We start from the raw sequence: 9,708 nt of genomic DNA on the forward strand, positions 1-9,708 counted from the left end.
CACCACCACTTTAAACTAGCTCTTAGAGCATCATACTACATGTCATCATCTTCATCCTTGTAAACATTCCTTGACATCCCATCATCATAATGATCTTCATCACTTAACATCATATCATCTTCATCGTAGTCGTCATCATATAAAAGGTCAACTTTTGACCTTAATGCAAAGTTTTGTTGTAAATGTTCTTAACGTGACAGACGCGCGCGCGCGCCAGCGTTCTTTATTATAATGGAGCGTTTGTCGCGTCGCGTCGCCAAAGATAAAGACATAAGCCTAGCGTCGATCGCGGCCTCTCGGTTGATCACATCGGTGATCTGGCGCCTTTCCGGCCTGCCAGCGGCACCTGTGCGCGTGTCATAAATCAGCTCAGGTGGGTGTCCCGGGCGTGACGTCAGCGCTGGGCAAACAAACGCGCGCCCGCGAGCGCTCAGGTAAGGTGAAGTTCAGTTAAAGTAAAACTTTCAGCTCGCGAGGAAAATGTCCGTGAGCTTCCTGCTGGACGCGGCCATGTACGGCAACCCCGCGAGACACCTGAACCTCAGCCAGCCTCACCTGAACGTCTACCCTTCTGCCTCGTACCCGGACTACAGCGGATATCACCCGGGTCCGGCCCTCGGGAATGACCTGCATCACACCGGCAGCTCGTGGAGTCCCGGGTTCGGCCCGGGTTCGCGCGAGGACTGGCCGCCGCTCTACGGCCACGGGACGGGCCACTCGCTCCCGGCGAACGGCGTGGAGGTCAACGTCATTCCGTCCGTGGACCAGGGGCTGCTGAGCGGCGCTCCGAGCGCGCTTGTGGAGAGAGAAGAGCCGCTGGACTGGATGAGACGCGCCGCGGCTCCCGCGAACCTGGGTGAGACATCAGCACCTCTCCTGAGCCCTCTATTAACTCACAGCACACTCTTTCACTTACTCCACACTATCAAAAAAGTACTATGGTAATGTCTTGTTATTTGGATATGCATCATGGTAACTCCATTAAGGGTTTTTTTATGTACCATGTAACTTTTATGAAATATACCATAATAGTACAGTGTTTAAGACAATACCATTTGTAATAACATGTTTTAGACATATGTCGTGGTAATACCATGTATCTTAGACAGTACTATTTGTAATACCATGTTTTTGGGACATGCATCAATTTGATGCTTTTATAAAATATACCATAGTAGTATTATACTTTTGGACAATACCATTGGTAATACCATGTTTTTAGACATACCATGTAATGGTTTTATGAAATGTACTATAATAGTAGTTTTGTTTGTTTGTTTGTTTGACAGTATCATTGGTAATACCATGTTTTTATACATACATCATGGTGATACCATGTAATTTGATGCTTTTATAAAATATACCATAGTAGTACAGTGTTTTTGCACAATAAGATTGGAAATACCATGTTTTTGGGACATGCATCATGGTAATACCATGTTGTTGTTTTTTTAGACATGTGGTTTCTTGCTTTTTGGAAATATACAATAGCAGTACATTGTTTTTTGTTTTTGTTTTTTTGCACAATACAATTGGAAATGCCATGTTTTGGACATGGATCATGGTAATACCGTGTGTGTGTGTGTGTGTGTGTGTGTGTGTGTGTTTTCATGTACCATGTGATTATATGCTTTTTTGAAATATACCATAGTAGTACAGTGATCATTGGACAAAACGATTAGTAATACCAATTGGTTTTTGAACATGCAAAACCACTTGACTACCACCTAAAAGCCATGGTATATCAATATGGACATCATACAGTACCATGGTTTCTATCAGACTGTATTGGCCAGTATAATCACCTGATACCATTCAATGAACCATTTCAAAAGTGCAGAAAGTGAAAGTTTTGCTTGAAAAACATTTAGAATATTTAAGTGTTCTAATTGTTTCTGTTGTGGAAATATTCTGCGTTTTGTGATCGACACACAGGTCAGTTTATGAATCAGCTGAGAGATCTAAATTCCATCAGAATTAATCTGTTTGCTCTTTGTTGATCTACACCATCTGGAGATCTGAAGGAGCATGTAGCTCAACAGCCAATAATAGATGTTTGCGGTCTTATCGGAAGTGCATTGTGGCTAATAGTTTACTGAGTGATAAACTAATCTCTTCAGGGAATATTTGTGTAAATATGTCACACACAGTCAGGCCGGTGAAGTTATAAAGCTCAGACAGAAACAGACCTTTGGGAAACGTGGAGATTTAGTTCCAATTTAGTAAATTTGTCACATGATCTTTTTAATGATTTGTTGCTTTTGTTGTTGTTGTTGTTGAGCAATTTGATTCAATTCAAACGTATAGGATTCATATTTTTTCAATAATAATTGGTCGTATTTCTTAAACAGTCCAAAAGGAGGAACTGAAGCGCACTAGTTTGGTCTTCAGCTCTCAAAGGACCGTTGTCTAACACAGTTGGTCAAGATGCAAATGCGGTCATCGTGTTTGACTGTTCAAACGTTCTGATATCATCACATGAGCGGCGATTATGCATCATGTGACTAAAACAAACATAGATGAGAATGTTCAGGAAATTCTGCTGAAAATATGAAAGGCTTTTCCTTGAGAAACTCACATGTGTACCTGGCTCACCTAACTTATCTAAATGGGCTACTTATCTCTCCTAGTAACATATCTATTGTTTTTATATAGAGCTAATTATGACAAAAGACTAATCCAGATCCACACCTCACCCTGAAAGAATGCATGAGAAAACGGCATGATTTATTTACATTATTAGCTTTATTTAATAAATGAGTCATTTTCACTCTTTAAAATGCAATCCACTGCTGCCCCCTACTGGAAAACAGTGACATACAACCAATGTTTGTGATAAATATGACTTCATTTTGATCCATTAGTTAATAATAGAGACATTTACCACTGGAGACAATTAAAATGTGCACATTTACTTCATTAAATGTTCTGTTTATTGTTGAATTAAAGTCCCTGCTATGACTGAATCAGATCTTTTTTACTCTGTAATTGCTGTAATTTGCTGCCAAAATGTACTAGTGAGCTGCTTACTGTCTATACAGTCAGCTGTCTACTAAGGGAGCATCTCTACTGAAATAGAACCTCATTAGTGACTGATCTGGAAAAAAATTTTTTTAGTTCAATAGAGTTCGATGTTGCTAATAAATAGATGCATTACTCTAACAAGCATAATACTGTATATATATATATATATATATACATATATATATGTAAATAATATACACATGTAAATGTTTCTTTAAATATATACATGTATGTGTGTATTTATATATGATATTATATATATATATTATATATATTATGTAAACACGAAGTTTTATTTTGGATGCAATTAATGGCGATTAATCATGATTAATGGATTTGACAGCCCTACATTTATGACTATACATTGTTTATTACAGTTGACTAAATCTAAAACCATAAAAACATTCTCATTACTTGAAAAAAAAAAGCATGAACTGAAAAAAAATACAATAAAATATAAAAAAGTATTTTATTTCAGCTAGTTGCAAAGGCAACATTGGTAAATTAAATTTTGTTTAATCTGATATACTAAGATAAATAAAACTAAAACCTTTAAAAAAATTGTTACTTGAAATAAAATAAATGTAAATAAAAAAATAAAACAATAAAACTTAAACGTATTTTATATCAGCCACATTTCTCATTTTCATTTAGTTTAACTTGATGTACTAAAATAACTAAAACTGGAATAACAAAACAAAAAAAAAATTTTAAAGAAAAAAAGAACAAAATTCAAACTGTAAAGAAAATTAAAATTAAAACAGAAAATACAAAAATAAAAACAAATTTAAAATATAAAAAATAAAATAGAGGAAAATTTAAACATATTTTATTTCGCTTAGATTCAAAGGAAGCATTTCTAATTTTCATTTAGTTTAACTTGAAGTACTAAAATAACTAAATGTAAAACTGAAATATGTAAACTATATAAACATTATAAAAAAACAAACTAATGAACAGAAACTAAAATAACTAAATGAACTAAAAACATGAGCAAAAAAAATAAAATTGTTATAATAAAAACTAATTCAAAATATGAATAAAAACCATAATATCTCAGTGACACCAAAATAACTGGGTTGTGATGCTGTGAAATGCAGTCTAGTTAGTCAGCACACTAAGGTTTGGACTGGCATCTGCTGATACACATTCTGTCTTTATCTCTTTCTGTTGTGTTTATTACAGCCCATCATATGACTGTGATGATTTGTGTGTGTGTATAATGAGGTTAAACACTGTAAACCCTGATTTACTGAGTGCACACAATTAAATATTTTGCCTTCTCAGAACCGCTTTGAAGAGATAAACCACAGTAAAAATCAGTTAGCCATTTAAAACCCATTTAAAACAGAACTACTCAACTAACTACATGTTTGACGCCCACTTAACATGAACTTCTGTTAGTTCAAGAAGGTGGTTCTGCAATCGCTGGACAAATAATCGCTCTTCCCAGGACTTTTACCAAACATGTAATGCATTAGTAATGTCACAGACGTATATGTTCATTTAGGGAAAGAGATAAACGAGGGCGCCGTCGTAGAGAGACACAGTGAGTCAGCCGTGTGTGACACCGGATGAAACAGTGTGTGAAGGTGTTGCCTAATGTTCACCGCTCGATTATTTATCCTCATGTCTAAACACAAGGCGCCTTAAGAGTCGAACAAAGTGAAAGATTTTGTGAAAAGCTAATAGTGGCAGAGGCCAGCGAGTCTGAGGCAGCGCCGCACCCTGCTGTGTGGGAGGACCAGAGCGCACTGATAAGGGGACGAGACTCTGTGTGTGTGTGTGTGTGTGTGTGTGTGTGTGTGTGTGTGTATACACAAATCAGCCGAAGCTGCTGAAGAAAAAGGAAGAAAACTGTTGAGAAAGAGATTCAGTCTATGAAAACTGCATTCAGGGGTTTACAGGACAGACAGTCCAGACAGTGTGTGTGTGTGTGTGTGTGCGTGCGTGTCTGTCTGTGCTTCAGTGTTATTTTAGTTTCACTGAGATGCTATTATAGTTGTTATTTTTTTTGGTAGCATTTAAAAAGTCAAATTAAATATTTTTTTATTTTCCATTTAAATTTTAGTTAGTGTTTTAGTATAGTTTTTTTAGTAATAAATAGTAAAATTATGTTTTTATTTTTGCATTTTCAGTTTTCAGTTTTATTAGTTAAATATCACATAACAAATTACATTTAAATATTATATAAACAGAATAAAACAAAAAGTAAAAAAAAAACAAAATAAAAAAAAAACTCACAATTCTGACTTTTTTCTCACATTTCTGAGTTTGAGAAATATTGCTTTATAATTTTTATTTTATTTTTTTAATTTGGAACATTTTCAATTATTTTTTAACTTATTTTTATATTTTCCCTTTTATATTAGCTAACGTTTTAGTAATTTTGTTGTGTTTTTATCATTTTTATTAGTTATTGATTTTTTAATAGTCTATATAATTTTATTATTTTTTGTTTTAGTTATTTTAGTACATCAAGTTAAACTAAAATAAAATGAGAAATGTTGCTTTGGAAACTAGCTGTAATAAAATATGTTTAAGGTTTTTATAATTTGTTTTATTTCAAAGTTTATAATAATAATAATAGTAAAAATTTATTCTTAATTTAAGATTAACTAAACATTAACCCTGAAGAAGCAGTCTTTATATATTTCAAAATATTCACATATTAATAATCCTTTTTGAAAGGCCTCCTTGATCAGATTTAAACCGTTTCAGATTTACACAGACATAACGCTCAAACAGAGAACTCAACTGCTGAGTGTGTTTGTGTAAATATTCATTTAAAATAGTGGATAGTTTTAATAAAAAGAGGATATTCTGTAAGGGATGTGAATCTTTAAAACATCTGTGAATCTAAACAAATTTTAGGGACCAAAAAAAGATTTTTAGCATTTTTTTTTTTTTGCACGACATTTCATACTTTTACTTTAGAGGTTTTTGACACCCGTCTGACACCCAGTTGATGGGAATTTAAAATGCAAGGATCTGCTCTCTCTCTCTTTCTCTCTCTGTATATATATACAGGTGCATCTCAATAAATTAGAATGTCGTGGAAAAGTTCATTTATTTCAGTAATTCAACTCAAATTGTGAAACTCGTGTATTAAATAAATTCAATGCACACAGACTGAAGTAGTTTAAGTCTTTGGTTCTTTTAATTGTGATGATTTTGGCTCACATTTAACAAAAACCCACCAATTCACAACAAATTAGAATAAGAATACTCCATAAGACCAATAAAAAAAAACATTTTTAATGAATTGTTGGCCTTCTGGAAAGTATGCTCATTTACTGTACATGTACTCAATACATGGTAGGGGCTCCTTTTGCTTTAATCACTGCCTCAATTCGGCGTGGCATGGAGGGGATCAGTTTGTGGCACTGCTGAGGTGGTATGGAAGCCCAGGTTTCTTTGACAGTGGCCTTCAGCTCATCTGCATTTTTTGGTCTCTTGTTTCTCATTTTCCTCTTGACAATACCCCATAGATTCTCTATGGGGTTCAGGTCTGGTGAGTTTGCTGGCCAGTCAAGCACACCAACAACATGGTCATTTAACCAACTTTTGGTGCATTTGGCAGTGTGGGCAGGTGCCAAATCCTGCTGGAAAATGAAATCAGTATATATATATATATATATATATATATATATATATAATACATTTAAAAAGTAGAAGGACAGAAGTACAAAATGGACTCATTTAAATGCTGAATTCACGCACTAATTGTCTGCTTTAGCTTAAAGGTCATTGCAAAGAAAGGCTCGGAAAAGGGAAGTTGATCTAAGAAAAGCTCCTGCAGTGGCTGAGCAGATTCAGACACCTGCTTTTTAACTGTACTGCAATCACATTTTAATTGACTTAAAATTCTGAGTTTTATTTAGCAGGTTAAGATGAGGTTGTGTGGTTAACTCTAACATCAGGCAAACAGAACATCTCAAGATAAACCAAAAGTGTGAGAAGAATATGAAAGTAGTTTACCACACCGATATTCTCCATCAGCCTCTGTAGAGGAATATGCATGTTAATATTAACACAAGACCTGTTCTGCTTGGTGACCAAATATAAAAACAGGAAATGAGATCACAAGTGCGACCCTTCTACAAAAACATTTCTACACATGTATTTCTATTTTATAACTGTATAAGTGCCCTTTTTACTGAAAAAAGCAATGAATCATCGTGTCTTTCATCAGTGGATTGATGATTTAGATGGGATTTGAAGTCCAAGCTGCACAAATCTCAACTAACTAAAATCCAAGAATTCGAATGTTGTGCAAAAGCTGAGAATGTCAGGGGATTGTCAGCTTATTAAAAAAGTCATGGGAATTGTTTTGTGCATTTTTTCTATTTGACATTCAAATATTGCTCTTTGTGGTGACCAAGAGCGTAGAGCCAGCGGCGGCCGGCGGGCCTGAGTCAGCGGCGGCCAGCGGGCTTGACTTCGTGGTGGCCGGCGGGCTTGAGTGAGCTGCGGCCGGCGGGCCTGACTGATGATCGGCCAGTCATCTTGACTTCGGAGCGGCCGGCGAGTGAGACTTCGGAGCGGCCGGCGCTCTACGGACTATGGTGGAGCTCCGGAGAACACGGGGATGTCTCGGTTTGGGCAGGTGGTCGGAGCCGTTGGCGAGGTATGTGGGGGTTCCTGGCGTGAGGTGAGCTGGGGAGACACGGCTTGTTCCAGAGGGGGCTGGACGAGGAGACTTAGAATTCGGAAGTCGGAATTGTTTAAATAGAGGATGAGATTAATCAGCTCGATCAGGAGAAATTCACCCGTGGGGAGATCGCAGCGGATTATATCATCGTCCAGCCCCAGCTGGAAACACGCACCAAGTGAAGAGTCGTGCCAGCTCACCTCATTGGAAAGCACGAGGAATTCCTCCACATATCTCTCCAAAGTCCGACCACTCTACCGCAGCGCATACAACTTGTTCTCAATTGTTCTCATCTTTGTCTGTTATTGGTGTTGGATTCTGTCACGCGGTCGTGGTTGTTGAAATGGTGCACGACGAAGGAGTCTTTAATAAACATCAACACACACAGACCATTGAAAGTAACGTTAATCCAATACAAAGAAGACACAGAAACTGAGGGCTTATAAGGGCAGGCAAACTAAGGAGCAAACGAGATGAATAATATAACACAGGGGATCGGAATAAACGATGATTAACTAAATGAGAACAGGAACTGAACCAAATAGGGGCAAACAGGAACTAAACAGAAACAAACACGTGACACTTATACGTGTTTATTTAATTGCACTTTTATCTATGTGCATCTGTAGATTTTAATTATATACCTTCTGTGAGTTTTTTCTCCAGCAGAACTGACACACACCAAACTTAACAGTTTTATTCCTATCTATATTCTGAAGATTTTTACTGAGGTGTGAAAATGTAGATTTTCTGTCTGTTGACAGTATTTTCTGATTTTTGGAGTGATCCAAAATCCCCCTAAAAACCTTTAACTCTTATATGTCAACAAAGTCAAACAAGAATTTTGAACCTGGCTTTATCCATTTCTACTCTGCAAATGTATGGAAAGTGTGCATTTTTATTTAGATAATGTCTCATTTGGAAATTTAAACATAACACTACAAAAAATGTGTGCAATTCTTATTGTTTTCAATTCTTAAATTGTACTTTTTTTTTTACCCTATTGACCTGGGGTGTCTTGCCTCAAATACACTGAATTCAGTGACTGGAATCTGAAACATAAATAGAAATCAGGCCCAGTAATCTCTATAAAATGATTTTCAAAAGCCTTCTTCAGTAACCACACCTGAATATGGAAATGAAAAATAACCCTGTTGTGATGGCAGGAGGAAAGACCCGGACGAAGGACAAATACAGAGTGGTGTACAGTGACGTGCAGCGCCTGGAGCTGGAGAAGGAATTTCATTTCAGCCGCTACATCACCATCAGACGGAAGGCGGAGCTCGCGGTGGCCCTGAGCCTATCAGAACGCCAGGTAGGTCGATTAAGCATGCAAAGAGGAAGTTAAACAAACCTGCGAGTTTATGCTGTGAGGTTCGTCTAATTATAACTGAGTTTCTTGTGAAAGGACATGATGCCCCTGTACAGAATTAGATGCACGTATCGTGATATGCAGAATATTAGAAACCACAGGGAAAAACAATGTGCTGCATCTTTTAGAAAGATGAAGATGATAGTCAATGCCTTTTTAAAATTCCATTACTCAGTTCTGTAGAAACGGTGAGTGTGAATTTCAGAAAAATATTGTCCATATTTCCCTCTACAATCAAAACAATGAAATAAGCAATTATATTTTTCTAAAAGAAAATGCAGATTTTTGTAGGATAATGAAGATTGTCAAGATTGTTAGCATTATGACATGCTTTACTCCCCAAATTCTTGTACTGTAATGCAAAAACATCAATGTAATTATATATATATATATATACAGTGGCATGCGAAGGTTTGGGAACCCTTGCTGAATATGTGAATAATTTTAACAAAATAAGAGAGATCATACATAATGCATGTTCTTTTTTATTTAGTACTGTCCTAAGTAAGATATTTTACATAAAAGATGTATCTTCTGTTGCTACCGAAGGGCAGTACTAAATGGGGAAAAAAAAGATATTTCAACAAAATAGGAAAAAATCTTCTGGAGCATCAGTGAATGTTTGAACCTTTTTTAATAGTTGTGTTTGAGTCCCTCA

General features: G+C 36.2%; 1 protein-coding gene across 1 annotated transcript in view; it reads left to right on the forward strand.

The window, feature by feature from the left end:
* The first annotated feature begins 415 nt into the window (after nucleotides 1-415).
* Nucleotides 416-9,708, forward strand: part of cdx1a (caudal type homeobox 1a) — a 10,743-nt gene continuing 1,450 nt past the window's right edge. The window contains exons 1-2 of the mRNA XM_016561558.1: nucleotides 416-856; nucleotides 8,845-8,993. Coding sequence (XP_016417044.1) covers nucleotides 481-856; nucleotides 8,845-8,993 — 525 coding nt within the window. The 5' untranslated portion in view covers nucleotides 416-480. The remainder of the gene's footprint in view (nucleotides 857-8,844; nucleotides 8,994-9,708) is intronic.

Source organism: Sinocyclocheilus rhinocerous, unplaced genomic scaffold (genome assembly GCF_001515625.1).
Source record: "Sinocyclocheilus rhinocerous isolate Xijiao unplaced genomic scaffold, SAMN03320098_v1.1 scaffold168, whole genome shotgun sequence".
NCBI lineage: Eukaryota > Metazoa > Chordata > Actinopteri > Cypriniformes > Cyprinidae > Sinocyclocheilus > Sinocyclocheilus rhinocerous.